The sequence below is a fragment of the Erinaceus europaeus genome, chromosome 9 (assembly GCF_950295315.1).
Source record: "Erinaceus europaeus chromosome 9, mEriEur2.1, whole genome shotgun sequence".
In the NCBI taxonomy this organism is placed as follows: domain Eukaryota; kingdom Metazoa; phylum Chordata; class Mammalia; order Eulipotyphla; family Erinaceidae; genus Erinaceus; species Erinaceus europaeus.
Window position 1 is genome coordinate 52,300,091 of NC_080170.1, and position 18,555 is coordinate 52,318,645.

The 18,555-nt window shown below is 47.1% G+C and overlaps 1 protein-coding gene across 1 annotated transcript in view; it reads left to right on the top strand.

The window, feature by feature from the left end:
* Window positions 1-16,058, top strand: part of TNR (tenascin R) — a 285,470-nt gene extending 269,412 nt beyond the window's left edge. Inside the window, exons 19-23 of the mRNA XM_007525207.3 lie at window positions 6,087-6,238; window positions 7,429-7,525; window positions 9,024-9,185; window positions 12,087-12,250; window positions 13,036-16,058. Of these exons, the coding sequence (XP_007525269.1) occupies window positions 6,087-6,238; window positions 7,429-7,525; window positions 9,024-9,185; window positions 12,087-12,250; window positions 13,036-13,155 (695 nt within the window). The 3' untranslated portion in view covers window positions 13,156-16,058. The remainder of the gene's footprint in view (window positions 1-6,086; window positions 6,239-7,428; window positions 7,526-9,023; window positions 9,186-12,086; window positions 12,251-13,035) is intronic.
* The last annotated feature ends 2,497 nt before the right edge of the window (window positions 16,059-18,555 follow it).

Below are 18,555 nucleotides of genomic sequence, written 5' to 3' on the forward strand. Positions count from 1 at the left end.
CCATCTGCTCTCAGCACCACTCTCCCCTCAACAAGCTGGGTACAGGAGGTCCTAAAGCAGGGACCAAGGGTGCTCCTCTTTGCCTCACCACTTAGAGACCACTGAGTCTTGCTTCATGGAGAGTAGCAAGCTCCCAAAGGGAGGCCCACCTCCTTCTTTATCACCTAGCAGTGGGGAAGGAGCTAGGTATGACATGGTCAGTCAGGTGGGTATGGGTGAGAGGGCTGCATGGACCACCTCTCTGTCCTGTCACTCCCCAGCCACCTTCCTCTCTCTGTGCATTCATTCATTTCCCTTGACTCCCATCATTTCTTTCACCTTCTCTATACAGCTAGCCTGCTGGCTTCATTATTTTAAATGTAGTGTTGGGGACTCGATCTAGTGCCTTGACTGTATAATGCCTCTGAGTTGCCTCCCTGGCACCATTTTATCCAACACTCTTAGACAAAAGAGGAAGAGACACCGTAACTCCACCAGTCATGAAGTTTCCTTGGTGCTATCCACAGTACTTCCATGTGATGCCAGGGAGCAAACCCAAGGCCCAACACACATGGAAAGTCATGTGCTCCCCACACTAAGCCACCTCCCATGCCCCCAGACAAATGTCATTGCTGGAGACTAGAGATGGTCACTGTGATCCCAGGAGGCAGCAGACTGTGTGTCACAAAAACACCTGTCATGAACAGGGAGAAAGTCTGACCCCAGGGCTTCAGACTGGCAAGAGCAGCAGACACTCTTCAAAGTCGCCAGCCCTACCCATTAACACCACATCCCAGTACCCAGAACAGGCAGGAAAAAGCAGGACAGAAAAAGCCTCTTTCTCTCTTGCAGCCACCTGCTGCCAACCCACTGTTGTGGGCCTCACACACCTCTCTTCCTCTGCTCAGCAGGCTGACTTCAGACCCCAACACAAACCAAATTCTGAGCAAATCCATTGACTACCCCTGTCCTGCTGATGTCACAACTACATCTCAAAACACTTAGCCACAAGATGCTGCCATGTGCCTCTCACTTTGCACAGTTCTCCTCCTAACTGGGTAATAACCTCAGCCTGTGCTCGAGAAAATTTTTCTTTGAAGCTTCTTTGTGACATCAAGCCCCCACCCCTGAATGAAGGAGAAGAAAAACCATTCCAGCTTAGCTCCTGATCCTGAAACTTCCACCTGAGGAAGATGACAGGCATCACCTCAGTCTGAATCAAAGGTGGCTTTCTGAGGATATCAGATGATATCTGCCCGAGCTCACCCTGTCTCCTTAAAATAATGAAGTTGTGAGGGTGGTGGCGCAGCAGGTTATGTGCAGGTGGTGCAAAGCACAAGGACCAGCATAAGGATCCCAGTTTGAGCCCCTGGCTCCCCACCAGCAGGGGAGTTGCTTCAGGCTGTGAAGCAAGCTGTGAAGCAGGTCTGCAGGTGTCTGTCTTTCTCTCCCCCTCTCTGTCTTCCCTTCCTCTCGCCTTTTCTCTCTGTCCTATCCAACAATAATGATGACAATAATAATAACAACAACAATGGTAAACAAGAAGGGCAACAAAAGGGGGGAAATGGGCTCCAGGAGCAGTGGATTCATAGTGCAGGCACCGAGGCCCAGCAATAACCCTGGAGGCAAAAATAATAAGAATTATAATAATGATGATGATGATTATGATGAAATTGTGGGGTGGGTAGGGATGCTGTAACCATGTCAGTGCCAAGTTAACCCCCTAAATTGGACCACAAGCTTCAATTCAAGGGCGCATAGTCTTGTAGCCCCTCATTTTGGACCCCACTCAATCTAAAGCCTAGGGCCTGCCCACTCAAGACGTGCCAGGGTCCAAAAGAAAGAGAGAACATGGGAAAGGGGGGAAAGCCAGAAGATGGCTCACTCAGTAGCACACACACTTTACCAAGTTCAAGCCCCCCGCCATCACCACGTGGGAGTACCTGCACAGGGGAAGCCTTGTGGGAAGTTGAGCAGTGCTACAGTAACTTTCCTCCCTTCTCTGTCTCTCTACTTCTCTTTCACAATCCATCTCTATCTTGGAAAAAATTAAAAATTACACTGGGAGCAGTGAAACCATGCAGGCAATAACCCTGATGGTAAAAAATAAACAATGAAGAGGGGGCAGAGAGAAAGAGCAAAAGAGAGAGGCCCAGTCTGTTCTGCTCCTAGCCACAGGGACTCAGGCAAGCAGAGTCTATCCTGGAAGCTCAGTCCAGCTTACCAAGGCCTTCTCTTGGTCTCTCTGACAAGAGGACGATAGACCAGAGAAAGAGTAAGCTCAGACACACTTGGACTACAGATTCACCTGCAAAACTGGAATAAAACATCAGTTCCTAGGGTGGGGGAGATAGCATGATGGTTATGCAAGAAGACTTTCATGCCTGAGACTCTGAAGTCCCACATTCAATCCCAGTTACCACCAGAGTTGAGCAGTGTTTTGGCAAAGCAAAACACCAGTTCCTTTCAACCCACACTCTGATGCTCTGACGTGCTGACCCAGTAGGCCTTCCCCTAGAAGACAGGTCTGAGTTAAGACCCCAGACTATCTCAAGACTGCCCAAAATAATGCTTATGAGGTTTCTCTAGAGGCACATCAGACTGAAGGGCAGACCATTAAGCCTGGATGCAACCAGGTGGTCTTGCAATGTGGCAAATGTTAGGCACATAGCTTTACAACTACCCCTGTGACTACAGGCCAACCCTGCACATTTGGGGAGCTGGGCTAGGAAGACCAAAAGGAAGAAAACACCCCTTCCTCTCTCTCAGGGAACAACCTAGGACCCCTATTCTACTCAAAATTGCAATTCACCTGAGACCACACTGGCTTCTGAAAGCAATTTTATTCCCACTTTCTGCTTTAAAAAGCAAGTCCTGGGAGGCAGGTTAAGCGGGTTAAGCACAGGTGGCGCAAAGTGCCAGCATAAGGATCCCAGTTCGAGCCCCCACCTGCAGGGGGCGTTGCTTCACAGGCAGTGAAGCAGGTCTGCAGGTGTCTTTCTCTCGCCCTCTGTCTTCCCCTTCTCTCTCTATTTCTATCTGTCCTATCTAACAACAGTGACATCAATAACAACAATAACTACAACAATAAAAAAACAAGGGCAACAAAAGGGAAAATAAATAAATATAAACAAAAATTTTTAAAAGGCTTTGTAGAAATTACTTTTGGTAGTAATTGGAATATTCTAATTAGATTTCATTTATGATATTTAGAACAATAATAATAGCTACAACAATAAAAAGGGCAACAAAAGGAAATAAATAAACAAAAGAATCATGAAAAATATAAATAAATAAATTTTTAAAAGCAAGTCCTTCTACAGACGTTTTCAAACCCCTCCAGAGCAAAGCATCCACTTTACTATGTATGCGTCTGGTCTTGGTGGTACACCTTTATTTTAAAGCAACCACTACAGAGTGTTGTAAAATAGTTCTGGCATAGCTACTAAATCTCTCTTATCAGTCTGGAAAAGCCTTGTAAGACTATCTGGCCACTTATTCTAAAGCTAGGTTTGGTTTTGTGTGTGTATTTGTATGAAGCTGTTATTTTGAGATGGTGGAAAGATGTTTTGTTGAGGAGGAAGAATTTAGGGACCTGTCCCCTTTAAGGAGACAAGTGGCTCGGGAGAAATGTGTTGATTCCATTGAAGTAGGTGCAACTGGAGGTCAAATTTGAAAAGCAGGCTGTGTGTGTGTATGTGTGTGTGTGTGTGTGTGTGAGAGAGAGAGAGAGAGAGAGAGGGAGAGGGAGAGGAAAGGAAAGGAGAAATGAGAGGAAGGTGTGGGCTGTCCCTAAGCAGTCTTGGTGGGAAATGATCTGGAAGCTCTCAAAGCAACAGGGAGCTTGCCTCCTGAAATGTCAGTACCCCACCAGGAGTAGGAGGTGGGACCAGGAACACTCCTGAGCTAGGGCTGGGGTGAAAGGTAAATACTTCAGGAAATCTACTTGGAAGAGGAAAGAGATTTTATTTGCAAATAAAACTTTTCACAGTAACTTCAGCCTTTGGGGTTTTACATGCATATAAGCTCCATGAAGGCTCAGTGATTACGGTCTCAGTAAAGGTAAACACAATAAAAGATACCACATGGTGGAATAGTTTTAAATCAGTTTTAGTTTTATCCCTTCCAGTGGAGGGTCAGGAGCACTTGACTCTGGGTCTAAACACTTATGTTTAGGTGTTGAGGGAAACCAGCTGGTCTCTCTGAGTATAATTTCCATCTCGACAAAATGAGCCTCTGATTGACAACAATCTGCCTTTCAAGTTTCTTGCAAGAACTAAATGAAAATGAAAATGCACTCTAAAAAGCAAAGTCTATAGAAATGCAGATATTTGTGCCTGGAGCTGGCTGTTGGTTGGAAGCTACTTTAAATGCAGGCCACACTGACTGGCAGCAGGTTAAGATGGTTCTTGTATAAGGCAGGGTTGTGTCTTTGGAGCAATTTGCATAAAGTCCACAGAACCCTGACCACCTATTTCTCATGGTGATTTATAACAAGGGTCTTAGATAACCCACCACTCAGTGCTGTCACCATGTCTCCTTTGGGGCTGGATGGTGGTGCACTCATTAGAGCACAGACATTATGGGTTTCCTTTGTGTGGTGTTTAATAACCACTCTAAATCGAGTCACATGCCTGCCACCAGGGGCGCCATGGCACCTGCCACCTGAGGTGTCTACCCAGCCTCCCCCCCACCCCCCCATAGCAGTCAAGGCTAGAGAAAATAAATCAACCCACTACCCAGAAGAGCATCATATTCACAGATCATCCCAAGCACGTTTCCTCCCATGGAAAATTCTGCTGATAACATCTCCCTCTGCTCATGCAAGTTTGAAAAATCTTGAGTAGCATCTTTGTATCTGGAGTGTCCTGCAAAGTAGCCCAGTTTGCCTCAAAGCACAGTTCTCACAGACACATGTTTTCAGCTTTTCTGCTAGCTAATTATGTATTGTTCTACATATTGGAGTGTTTTCTCTGAAAGATGAGCTGCAATTTCTTTCCCCTGCCCTCTCCTTAAACTGAACTGTGAAGCAGGGCCATTTGATTATTTGGTCCAAGTGGGAGATGGTGCTGCATAAGGAACAGACATCTACCTTCTTGCTAGAGTGAACCTGTTTGACTACCTTCTAGTGGTTGCTGTGACAACAGTAGAAAGAGTTGCCTAGATGCCTTTTGCCCCCTTAGAAATGTGGGAGCTGGGAACTAGGCGGTAGCGAAGCGGGTTAAGCGCACGTGGTGCAAAGCGCAAGGGCCAGCTTAAGGATTCCGGTTTGAGCCCCTGGCTCCCCCCCTGCAGGGGGATCACTTCGCAAGCGTTGAGGCAGGTCTACAGGTGTCCGCCTTTCTCTCCCCCTCTGTCTTCCCTTCCTCTCTCCATTTCTCTCTGTCCTATCCAACGACAGCTATGACAACAATAACAAAAACAACTACAACAGGTGCAACAACAACAATGGCAACAAAATGGGAAAAATGGCCTCCAGGAGCAGTGGATTCTTAGTGCAGACACCAAGCCCCAGTGATAACCCTGGAGGCGAAAGAAAGAAAGAGACAAAGAAAGAGAGAGAGAGAGAGAGAGAGAGAGAGAGAGAAAGGAAGGAAGGAAGGAAGGAAGGAAGGAAGGAAGGAAGAAAGAAAGAAAGAAAGAAAGAAAGAAAGAAAGAAAGAAAGAAAGAAAGGAGAAAGGAAGGAAGGTGGAAGCTGCAGTGGTTGACTGTGGTCTCACATCAGTACTGGATGAATGACAATTGTCAATTCCATTAATGTAATCTACATGTCCTCTTGTGTGGTGGTATTAATACCCCCTTGCCTTTGAGAAGTGAGGTGAGCCTTATTTTTCTTATTCCATTCTACTAATGAGCAAACAGATGTCCAAAGAAACAGATCCTTTGCCCAAATGTAGCCAATGGGTTAGTGAATGCGCCAGCTAGGGTCTGGTTCCTAGTTTCCCCCCAAACCTCCTCTTGTCTGATCAACTCCACACCTTTGAAGAGAAGGTGCAGAATCCCCACACTGTGTGAGGTCCAGCAAGGATTTATCATGGTCTGTGATGAAGGAGCTTACAGAGAGGTGGGGAGAAAATTTTATGATGTTTCCTCTTTCTCTGTGCAGCTGGCCGGGTATTCCCACACCCTCAGGACTGTGCACAGCATCTCATGAATGGAGACACCTTGAGCGGTGTCTATACCATCTTCCTCCATGGTGAGCCCAGCCAGAAGCTGCAGGTGTTCTGTGACATGACCACCAACGGGGGAGGCTGGATTGTGAGTACCTGAAGACATGCTGGTCCCCTGGATCACCTATCTGCCCACATCTGGCCAACCTCTGGCATTCCTCTTGCCCACAGGGGGTTCTTCGTTGGTCAGCAATCCAGTCACAGGCATGACTTGGCAAAGGAGCAGGGGAAAGTGGAAGAGCCCCCTTCCCAGGGAATCCTTCTTCCTGGAGAATGTTCAGTGCAGGAGAGAGTCAGAGAAGGAGAGGAGTGAGTCTAAGAGGCCTAGAGTATCTTTCTGAGGACACTGAGATGATGGCCCCTTATGGCAGGGGTGAGCATCCCCAGAGAGATTATTAGAGTCTTTCCACTGGAAGATTGCACATGACAGAGATCCATGAGGCCAGTGGGACAGCCCCCATTAGTTACACAAGCCACCTCTACCCCTGGAACTCCAGGGCCTTCTGGGGTTCTCTCCCAGAATCTTGAGGAAAGATCCACAGTCAGGAAGAAACACCATTTCATCTCTGGTAGGGATTGGGAAAGAAAGAACTCCAGGGGTAACTCTGTTCCAACAGCTCAGCCTCCACAAGTGAAGGGAGCCAGTCCCTCCCACACACACCTCCAGCATGGCTGCCCCTGCCCCCCAACTAGGCTATCCCTGTGCCACACAGAGGGGTTCTGGATGGGGTACAATGGGAGTTGGTTCATCACAGCTACTCTGTATGGTATTTTTGCCTCTGATGTACCAGTGCCTCCTTAGTAAAGCAGAATTGGAAACTAATGGTAAAGCTCATGCACTGGGAGATGAATGAAGTTAGCCCTGAACAGCTCAACGAGTGACTGATAACTGGTGGTCTGGCCTGGCCTGGCCTGGCAGGAGACAGTAGAGACAGTCTCCAACCTCCTACTCCAGTATCCTTCATGACTCTACTCTGTTCTGGTGAGAAATGCTTCCTGCTACAATCCATGGTCCAGAGATTTGCTTGCAAGCCCAGCCAGTTTGCTCTGACTGCTCAGGAACTTGATGTGTATTCCAATTCCTTTCTACATTCCAGGGTGCAAATTAACATCAACATCAGGCTGGTCTTGCAGCAGGACTCCTAGCTCCCACTATGAAAATGTGTCACTAAGCTCCCTGGGCCTCTCACCAGTGCAGGAGGGGCCCCGGGCTTGTCATTTTACACTTTGTGGGGGTGTCCTCTTCCCTGGCAGCTCCTCAACCCCCTTGTCTCACAGGTGTTCCAGAGGCGGCAGAATGGCCAGACTGACTTCTTTCGCAAGTGGGCCGAGTATCGCATGGGCTTCGGGAACCTGGAAGATGAGTTCTGGCTGGGTAGTGACTCCTTTGTGTTTACTTTGGGTGTCATGCTCAGGCAGACTTGGTGTCAGGCTCTACCCCTCCCCAGGTCCATTGCGGGTGCCTGCAACCTCTTTGCCCCCATTCCCCTATCCCCACCTCCCACCATCCATGGAGAACTGACAGCTCAGGAATGGCTTTCCAAGCTCCTACTCTGTTTGGCTTTACTATCGATCTGTTGTTCTCTGACTATGGTGCTTTCCTATTTAGTCTGTCTTTTCTCATCCTTGTTAACAGGCTCGAATTCGAATGGGTCTTGGCAGGAGACAGAGGGAGTGAACCATCCATCTGGGACATGGGGGCGGGGAGTAGGTGGGGGCCCCCCCCCGGGAGCATCAGGCCACTGGCCACCTCTCAGAAACCAGACCAAGGCTGGCCAGCCACTAAGTTCTGAGACTCTTAGCCCCCTGGGGTGAACCCTAAATTCTCCTGATCATGTCTGTGCCTCTTATTTCCTTTTTTAATTTTTATTTATAAAAAGAAAACACTGACAAAAACCATAGGATAAGAAGGGTACAACTCCACACAATTCCCACCACTAGAACTCCATATCCCATCCCCTCCCCTGATAGCTTTCCTATTCTTTATCCCTCTGGGAGCATGGACCAAGGGACATTATGGGATGCAGAAGGTGGAAGGTCTGGCTTCTGTAATTGCTTCCCCACTGAACATGGACGTTGCCAGGTCGATCCATACTCCCAGCCTCTCTCTCTCTTTCCCTAGTGGGGCAGAGCTCTGGGGAAGCAGAGCTCCAGGACACGTTGGTGGAGTCGTCTACCTAGGGAAGTCCAGTTGGCATCACAGTAGCATCTGGAACCTGGTGGCTGAAAGAAGAATTAGCATATAAAGCCAAACAAACTGTTGACTAATCATGAACCTAAAGGCTGGAATAGTGCAGATGAAGATTTGGGTGTCTCTGTTTTATAGATAGTTAGTAGGCCTATTTTAGTTATATTCCAAAGGGCCCATGACTATACTAGTGGTTTTTTGTTTGTTTGTTTTGTTTTGTTTTTCTGAGCCTGACATCTGATATGCAGGTGGACCCAAGTTATTGTCTGGAGAGATGATGTCATGGCTGGAAAAAGGACCATGTTTGTGCCTTTTATTTCCTAACACTTATTCAGAGGACCTATGTTCACCTAATGCTACTGTCACCAACACTAGTTTGAATGGGAAGATGAGGACAGGAGGACAGGACTAAGAATCTGAAACTTAGGGTTTGTCTGTCACTGAGTCCAGACTAGCTGTCAGGACACTGGGCTGACCTGTGCTGGGGAACCTTCAGTATCAGGGGGCTGGCCTTCCTACAGGATAGCCTTCAGAGGCTGTCCCTTAGATATTACATAGGAAGAACTGGAGTGCCAGCCATGCAGACATGCCTATTCAAGTCTGTGGCATCCATTTGGGGGCACTGACACCTGGGCCCTGCAATCCCTAAAGCTGTGGAACTGTGCTGACCATGCTTTCTCTCCAGGGCTGGACAACATTCACAGGCTCACTACCCAGGGTCGCTATGAGCTACGTGTGGACATGAGGGATGGCCAGGAGGCTGCCTTTGCCTCCTATGACAGGTTCTCGGTGGATGACAGCAGAGGTCTCTACAAACTCCACATAGGAAGCTACAATGGCACTGCAGGTACCTGGGCCACACAGACCCCATCTCTGAGCCCCCACCCTGAGCTTTAGCAGGAGGCACCTGATAGTCCATGTGTTCCCTGCAGTCAATAGGCATGTAGAGGCTAGGATCCCCCAAACTGTCCTTACTCCATTCACAGGATGCAACACCAGCTCCCCAGGACTTCCATTTCTCCATCTGGAAACCACCATACCTCCTTTTTTATGCAGTGCCAGGGGGTGAAATTAGGACCTCAAACATACACAGTACTGGTGACTAGCCTTCCCACCCCATTTTTTTATTCTATACTGAGAGAGAGAGGGAAATTCCCTTGGTACCACTACTGGTGCTCTCATATGGTGCCAGGAATCGAACCCAGGGCCTCACCCACATTAAGGCCTGCCCTCTACCAGGTGTGCTACCTCCTGGCACCTGGAAACCCTGTTAATGGTTTGATTCTGCTTCACAGGGCAGTCAGGAAAGAGTGTGGTGAATGCAGTGGCAGTGCTTTTAAAGTATATATATATATATTTTTTTTTTAAAGCACATTATAAGGAAAAAGGGTTATTTTTCTTGTCTGAATCCTCCAGTGTGGGTTCTTATCTATGAGAGCATAATCATCTGTTATCTGTACAGAAATGTCCCCTCTATGACATCCAGAAGAACTCCCTTTGAACTAATGACAATCAAGCAGCCATCTCTCTTACCCCACCCCTGTCAGTACCCTGACACCCCATCAGGCAGCAACCCAGCACCTAAATGACCCTCATCAGTCACATTTTTCTTCAGTTCTTCATGAAATCACATCATGTGATCATGTTTTCCACACAGGTTTTTGTGATGCTTCCATTAAGCAGAACAATCATTTCTGCAAAGTGTTGCCTTAGTAGTTTTACTGGAACATAAGACGCGGGCTACATTTTGGGCTTGGCCAGTCTGTTCCTGGGTTCTATTGTAGCTTATTTCTTAACACTTGTTTTGATATTCTATCATTGGATGCAGGGAGTGACTATCTATTCTCTTTAACTCTAACATTAAGGCTAAGTGCTAGTGTCTAATTTTAGCAACAGTTTTCTGCTCCTTGGAATCAAAAGGATCATTGAGACGCTTCCCTTCCAATTGCTGCTTCTGTTTATTTTTCCTTTTAGCCAGGTAGACAATCTTTGAAGACATAGTTTTCTTTTGTCATTGTTCATCTCTGAACCTAAATCTGGTGGTAATGAGTCCAGCCTGCAGTACCTCCCAAGCAAAGGTCTAATTTACCATCCTTTGAGCTTTAAAAAAAAAAAATTGAAAATAATTGTATTAAACAAGACATGAGTCTGAGTCACTTCAAAAACAACCAGGTGCTCCCTAGCCCCCAGGATTAGAGTAGTGCCTAAAGAGGAGGAATTTTCTACCCCCCCCCCCAGAAGCTAACCTGCTTTCCTGGCTTACCCCCTCTTCCTGATCCCCTTCACCTATCCTGAGCCTGTGCCTCTCTGCCTAATTCACCACTGGTACCCTGGAGATCACGGGACTGCCTTCCATTCTCCCCATCAGAGGCAAACCCTGCCTGCAATTTGCCAGTCATCATAAATGAATCACAGTCTGATGGCTGACCTCAAATATTCAGCTCATCTTCTTCAAAAGATGAAAACCTGGGCCCACATGTCCTGCCCCTGTCCTCAAGGCAACCTTACAATCATTCATCTTTCCAGACCAGGAGGTTTTCAAGGTTATCTGGTACCACACCCACCACCACCAGCTTTCTCTTTCCTTGTTGCTCATTTTTCCTTCTGGAAGCAGCAGCCTGTCCCTTAGCCTCCAATCCATATTCCACCCTTCTTTTGTCCCCATTTCTCAAGGATATAAAACCCAAGTCTGAACAGACTGTAAGTGGACTGGAAATGAACATTACAAATCAAATTCCCAGTATAAGCTATTGGGCAGCCACTAATAGTGGATGGAGACCACCCACATCTCTAAACAGTTCCCCATTTCTTAAAAACTTCAATATTTGCATCATTTCTCATGTAGTTCAACAAAATATGCCTCCTTATATTCTTCACATTCTCAGTGTTTCCTCATAATCCCCGCAGAGATATAATTTAATTTTTTAATTTTTATTATCTTTATTTTTATTTACTGGATAGAGAAAGCCAAAAATTGAGAGAGAAGGGGGTAATAGAGAGGGAGAGACAGAGAGACACCTACAACATTGCTTCACCACTTGCAGGTGGGGACTGGGGACTCAAACTTGGGTCCTTGTGCACTGTAACGTGTTCACTCAACCATCACCTGGCCCCTGTAATTTAATTTTTTAACTCAAGGGTCCATCACATTTTTGGAGACTGTGATGGGGACTACTTCTCCCCTTCCTACTTTCCCAAAAACCCAGCCCTTTTTTCCCAGCCCCTTCCCTACCATGATGAGGATTCCCCACAACCCCATTTCTATGGACAGAAGCTCAAGTTAGCTGATGTCTCTCCTTGCCTGTGACCCAGTTTCTAAATACATAATTCAGGGTCTGATTGGTCATGAGACAGTCTGGGCTGAGGTGACCCAGGCTGGCCCCTGTTCCCACACTCCTCACTACCTGCTCTGGAGACTAAAGGGACCAGGGATGCCCTGTTCCAGCACTGGCCTGGAGGAAACAGTGCAGTGAGGGGACACTGGGAGGACAAAATTCTCCTGGAATTGGGGGGATGAGACACTGACCTGGGCAGAGCAGTAGGGCAGCATGTCCCCACCCCCCAGTCCCTGGGATGAGGTGCAGCAAGCGTCAGAGTATCCACTACAGTCAGGCTGACAAATGGGGAGAGATAGGGAGAGGTAACCACCAGAAGGTCCCACAGCAGGAAAATGTGTTTGTTGTCAGAGGGTCAAAGGTCTAGTAAACCATGATTAAATAGTGGCCTCACAAAGGCTCTTGTCTTGCAGGAGACTCTCTCAGCTATCACCAGGGACGTCCTTTCTCCACAGAGGACAGAGATAATGATGTTGCAGTCACCAACTGCGCCATGTCATACAAGGGTGCTTGGTGGTACAAGAATTGCCACCGGACCAACCTCAATGGGAAGTATGGGGAGTCCAGGCACAGCCAGGTGGGTGGTCGAGGCCATATTCTGCCCCCTCACCTTCTCCAGGGAGGCGGGTTCAAGCTGAGGAGCTCATGGCCTCTTACTTCTGTGTCCTAAATTAAATCTTTCCACTTAGAAATAAGCACTCAGACTCTTGAGAAGGAACTTTGTGACAGAGAGCATAATACAGACATAGGCAGGACCAAGTAGAGGCCACAGGAATAAAAGGAGAACATCTGGGCCCAGAAGCTAGAATCCAACCCAACAAGCCTTTGACACATTGAAGTCCGTTGCATTATCTCATCTAGACAACACAGGGAAGACTGTCATCAATTCCATAGAAAGCATCACGAGTTCAACTGCATTCTAGGGCACCAGGAAAGGAGAGATCAGAAAGACCTATATAAATTGAACTAACTTTTCCCACTGAGATTAAAGTCCATAGGCTGGACTGGGTGCAATGGTGGCCAACTAGGCCTTTTAGAACTTTCCCAACTTAGGCTCCAAAAGGCCAGTCTTGGTCAGTCTTGGGAAAAAATCAACTTGGTGAGCCACCAGAGGTAGGAATAACCTGAGTGTCCTCTTGGGAATGAGTGGTGTAACAGTCAATCTCTTAAACATGCCTCTCTCCTGCCTCCATTTTGGAACTCAATAGTGTTTCCCAGGTCCATGAGTGAATGCAACTCCAAAAAACAAAAACAATAAAATAAAGTAAAATAAAATAAAATAAAATAAAAAACAGATTGTCAAATATCCCATAAAATGTGTGGGGAGAGGCAACCTGACATAATTCTCTCTTTTCTTCCTAGGGCATCAACTGGTACCACTGGAAAGGTCACGAGTTCTCCATTCCCTTCGTGGAGATGAAAATGCGTCCCTATGCCCACCGCCTGACAACTGTGAGGAAGCGGCGGTCCCTGCCCTTCTGAGCAGGAGCAACCTCCATCCCACCAACTGACCTTTTCTGTCATTTGTTTGTATTTTATGATGTGAAACTAGGGGTGGGGTTCAGGGAGCGGGAGCATACTTTGCAGGTATGGCTGAAGAGTGTTGGTGGGGGAGGGAACTGGGTGTGGTAGGAAGTAGCTGAGTATCAACCACCCTGGTTTCCACAGCCTTGGGGTCTGACCCTTAGTCGCCATCCTCCCTCCAACCTGTCATCCTTCCTATCACCCTCTCATCCCACCCAAGAGGGAAAGTAAAACATTTTCTTACTTACAGATGAGTGCTAGCAACAGACTGGCACCTTCTTTCCCTGCCCTTCTGCTGAGATGCCCTCCCTCCCAGGTGTTTGGACTCTGACCACTGTCATGCTCAGGTCATCACACCAGCCTGCAAGAGAGCCTTGCCCACAATTCCTCAAAGGAAGATTAGCTACCGCTATGCCCACAAGCCAAGTCTCTTTAGTGGGCCAAAGAGGCTCGTTTTCTGATGCCTTTGCTTTCCCCAGTCAAGGGTCCTTTGTCCTCTTTCATACATGATGCTCTCTTGTCTGACTAATCAAACTGCTTCCACCCTCCCTACCCCCCCACAGCCCAAGAATCCCCACCAGTGTTTTAGAATCTAGTCCCTATGGCGTGACCTATACCCAACCCTAGCCCCCCAAAAATATCACTGTGGTTCAGACTGACTGCCTCTCCCTTGAGTCAGACAGACAGCAATATTTAGGGGTGGGAATAAAGGAGGATATTAGTGGGGCATCAAGTTGAGGAAAGGACAGAGAAATCGGGGTATGTTTGCCACTAAGGTCACAGGTCCCCCAGGACCTGCAGAACTCACCTCGCTCTGCCATTTTCTGCCTCTGGCTCTATTTGTTATAGATTTATTGTTTCTGAGTTGTAAAGCACAGGTCTCACTTCTGTCTGGCCAGGCTCCCATAATGGGTGGTTAATCACAGTCAGAGGAAGAAGCTGTATGACCTCCTGCTGTCCCCTAACCTATTACCCAGGAGATGGAGTGGAATGTGAGAGTCTGTGTTGCTTTTTTTTCCTCTCTGTTTTGATCTCATGGGACGCAGGAATGACCTCTTTACTGAGGTGAGACCATAGGTTATCTTTCTCCATCTTCCTTTATTATTCTACCTAGGAAAGAAGAAATGAGAAGTGTCAGAGGAAATCACATCTAGAAATCCAAAGGTGACAAAGGAAGGACTAGGGTCCCCTCCTTCATGATGAGATGTGCGTTCTTCCCTGGCATGATTTGATTTTCAAACCCAAGCCAGTTGGAGGTCCTGGAAGCCATGACCTTCAGGTCTCTGAATCAGACACTGGCTTCAGCCATGGCTATGCCTCTGATGAAGTGCCATCCTGGGCTCTCTGTCCACCTGCCCTTTCTCTCACTTCCTCCCAAGGCCCAGGCTATTTCCTGAAATGTCCAGGCTCAGTCAATCCAGGTACTTTCCTCACCAATTAGTGCCTGAGCCCAGGAGTCAGAGTTTAAAAACTTCCATGGTCTAATCAAGCTCTAACACCTAGAAGGCTGCTGCTCAAGCCTTTGATGCTCTGAGGAGAGTCAGTGAGTGGAAACTGGCATCAGCTCTCACTTTAGTAGCCTCATGGCCAAAAAAACTGGGAGAGGAGGAAGAACAGAAATAGTCTTTTCAAGAAGCCCCTGGAGTAACAGGCATCCCTTGTATGAAACTTGGGAGCTTAGCTGCAGTACCCCAACTCCACCCCCTGGCTGCTTGGCTGGTGATAGGACCTCAGGGAGGTATTTCATCTCTCTGGGATTACACAGTGAATGGAAGGTTTGACTAAAATGGCTTTTAACTTCCGTTCTGGTTTTGATAGTAATGCTGGCCTCTGACATGAAAATCTGGGTAAACTGACATTGGTGAGAGAGTATACTTAAATTATGAAAGCTCACCAGAAGTCTTGCTTTATTAGAGAAAGAAGGAGGGAAGTAAGGAAGGAGAAAGGAAGTGTAGGGAAAGGGAATGGAAGGAAGGAAAAAGAAAGAAAGAGAGAGAGAGAAAGAAAGAGAGAAAGAAAGAAAGAAAGAAAGAAAGAAAGAAAGAAAGAAAGAAAGAAAGAAAAAGGGAAAATTGATTCAAAAGTCATACCAAACACACTCAGGAGAAACCAGCACAGAAAAGATCACACCATATAAGAAACTGAACTCATCTTGTCCTACAAGCAGAATCCATGCCTGGGCAGGGCCAGTCGAGCCAACCTCAACAAGGGAAATGGAACAGAAAAAAATTGTGAACCCTCGCAATGCCTATTCAGGTGAAAACCAAACCTGTCTGTTGTTGGAACCGTTTTACCCAATGAAACATTTTTATAAATAGTAGCATCGATGGTACTTAGATTGACTTTAAAGAACTATAAGGCAAGAAAGGGACTTCAAAGATTAATTGACCCAAACTTTATGAAAGAATCTCTGGATTCCTTTTACTGAATAGAGTGTTTTTTTTTCCACAAGTGTTCATCATTTTTTAATTTTATTTATTTATTTTCCCTTCTGTTGTCCTTGTCATTTTACTGTTGTTGTAGTTATTGTTGTTATTGATGTCATCGTTGTTAGAGCGGACAGAGAGAAATGGAGAGGGGAGGGGAAGACAGAGAGGGGGAGAAAAAGATAGACACCTGCAGACCTGCTTCACCACCTGTGAAGGGACTCCCCTGCAGGTGAGGAGCCGGGGGCTTGAACCGGGATCCTTATGCCGGTCCTCGGGCTTTGCGCCACCTGTGCTTAACCCACTGCACTACTGCCCAACTCCTGTGTTCATCATTTTTAAGAAACATTGTGCCCCATTCTCTCCCTAAGGTCCCTGGTCAACTGACCTCAAAGCTTCTCACCTTAACTCACCATTTCTTCATTTTCTTTTCCTTCAAAGGGAGTCCTGCTCTCCCCTCTATCTTTTCCTAACACTTGGGAAAGAGCCGCTGAAAGATGCTTCAGTTCAGTTTCAATGGGCAGATAACTTACTCTCTCTTCCCTTTGTCTCAAACCTGTCAAAGGGGTCCTTCAGGACCTCAGAGGCTTACCATTTGGGAATTCTCTTGCATGGTGCCAGGAGCTAAGACTCAGTTTCTCCTGGAAGGTGCATCTCACTTAGGTGAAAAATGGCAGGGGAGTTCTGATCTGAAGAAGAGAGCCACAGGGCTGGTGTCTGAGGCTTGTGTCCTAACCTCTCTGGCTGTACTTCCTGAAGTTCTTTGACCAACAGCTTCCCTAAATCTCTCTTTCACCTACAACTCAACCCCACACAGATGTACTCAAGTCTCCCTCTGTAATGTTGGTGTCTCTGGATACCAGTAGGTCAGATGAAGACTCACAGACCCAGCAAAGACCTCTAACATAGGAGGTAAGCCAGCTCTCATGTTCTTGAAGAGGGTGAGCTAGTGTCTACTCCAGTACAGGTGGAAAGACCAGCTCCTGTCTAGCTTCTCTGCATCCTACTGGATTTGCTTACATATGTTCTATCTTCTTCAAGCTTGGAGAAAAAGTAAAAATGCAAAACAGAATAAAGCAAAGGTGACAATGGCCATCTACAGACAAGCCCCCAGTGGGTCTTGGGGAACAGGCCAGCATGAAGCCCTCCAAGTCTGGAACTCTTCTACCCCAGAGTTCTCAGTCCTTCACCCACTCCTCCTAGGGAGAAAGGGAGCCCTGGAGGCCCAGCATTGCAGGAAAGTGAGCATCATCAAAAGGTTTTTTTTTTTTTTCAGTCTGCTAGCCAATGCTTGCCTGGACCTCCATTCTCTTCAGAGGCATTATCAGCCTGCTGTGTCACCCCCAGAATTTCTGATTCCTTTTCCAAGGTCACTCCTTGCCTGGAGCATGACTTCATTGCACCTGCAGCACTGCATTGTCCAAATGTCCTTGGCAGACCTCACGGTCTTGGAATGGGCTGCCTTTTCTCCAAGCAGGAAATCCTCCCTCCTCCTGCAAGCTTCCTAAGGCAGTGCCTGGAGTTCAGAAAGCAAAGCCCTTGTTCTTCAGGCAAGCGGGAGGGGGGTGGGCAGCAACTTCATAAACAGCAGATGCAGCTGGGCCCTGGTGACTGGCTGCCTTCTGGTATAGCCACTTTTAACCCTTTTGGTCCTACAGGAGCAGCTCTTTCACGTGCCAGCCTAGGGCTAGTGGCAACTCTTACTCACATCAGCTATTGTTGGAGTTCCAGGAGGCCTGAACACCTAAGCCATAAGAAAGATGTGTTCTGAATGCATAGCCAGGGGCAGATGAGAGTGGGTGGGTGGGTGGGCAAGGTCTGCTCATCACTGCCTGTGACAGCCTGACCTTGAACATGAGTATGTGGCAGTCCTTCAGAGCTGCAGGGGCCTCAAACCACTCCTTTCATCCCCAGGGAAAAAGAGGCCTCGACAGCTTATGTCACTTGCTGGACCAGAAGTAGATGTAGTCATTTTTCTTCCCAATGAAAGACTAAGAAAAATAGTTTCATACCCAAAACTTTCCAGGTACAGGTGAGAGAATAGAGGCACAGAAAGGCTGACTAACACCCCAGGCCCACACAACAACTGTGACAAGCCCAATGGGAAGCGCTTTGTCTAACTCTCATGCCTCTGCTTTTTCTCTGGCTGGAGGCTGGCACCTTAGATATTTGTTTTGCCAGGTGGCTGCCTCCTTGGGTTCACTGATAATTTCACAAAGACTCTGTCCCCTAGGAAAAGGGAGTGCACTTCTTACACTGTTTTTGCCACACACTCCATAGGACCTCACTTCAGCAGGAACAGGAAAAATGATGGCATCTGTCCTTCCTTCCTTCCTTTCTTTCTTCCTTTCTTTCTTTTTCCTTTCTTTCTTCCTTTCTTTATTCAAGATTCCTTCCTTCCTTCTTTTTCCCTTCTTTCTTTTTCATTTTACTTGAAGGGAGTGAGAGGTGAGAGATGGCCCTAGAAAATTTGAAGAGGAAAGAAAGACCAAGATCAAGGACTACCCCCACCCCAACCCCAACCTCTGTCATTTTTGGGAAATGGAGCCTCCTTCTCACTGCGCATGAGTGGGTAATTCTGGTCATTCTCATACCAGGTCAGACCCTATAAGTAGAATTATAGGCAGGGAAGTTACAGAACAAGCATACATGACTTCCTGGAGTATGAATTTTACTCCAGAATCTGGGAGGAAAAGGGTTATATTTTTAATGTATTCAAACCAACACAGATGGTGTCATAGGCAGAAATCTCATGAATTTTTAGGCTGAAGCGTGCAGGTTGGGCTCTCTCCTCCCTGACTCTCCAAGGAACACAGTCTCCATGATCCCCTATGGGATCAGGTTGTGGGAATTTCTGAGGAATGAGGCTAGAAGAAGGAAAGAGACAAATTAATGTTATTTATGCCTGGGCTTTTCCCTCCTCCACCTTCCT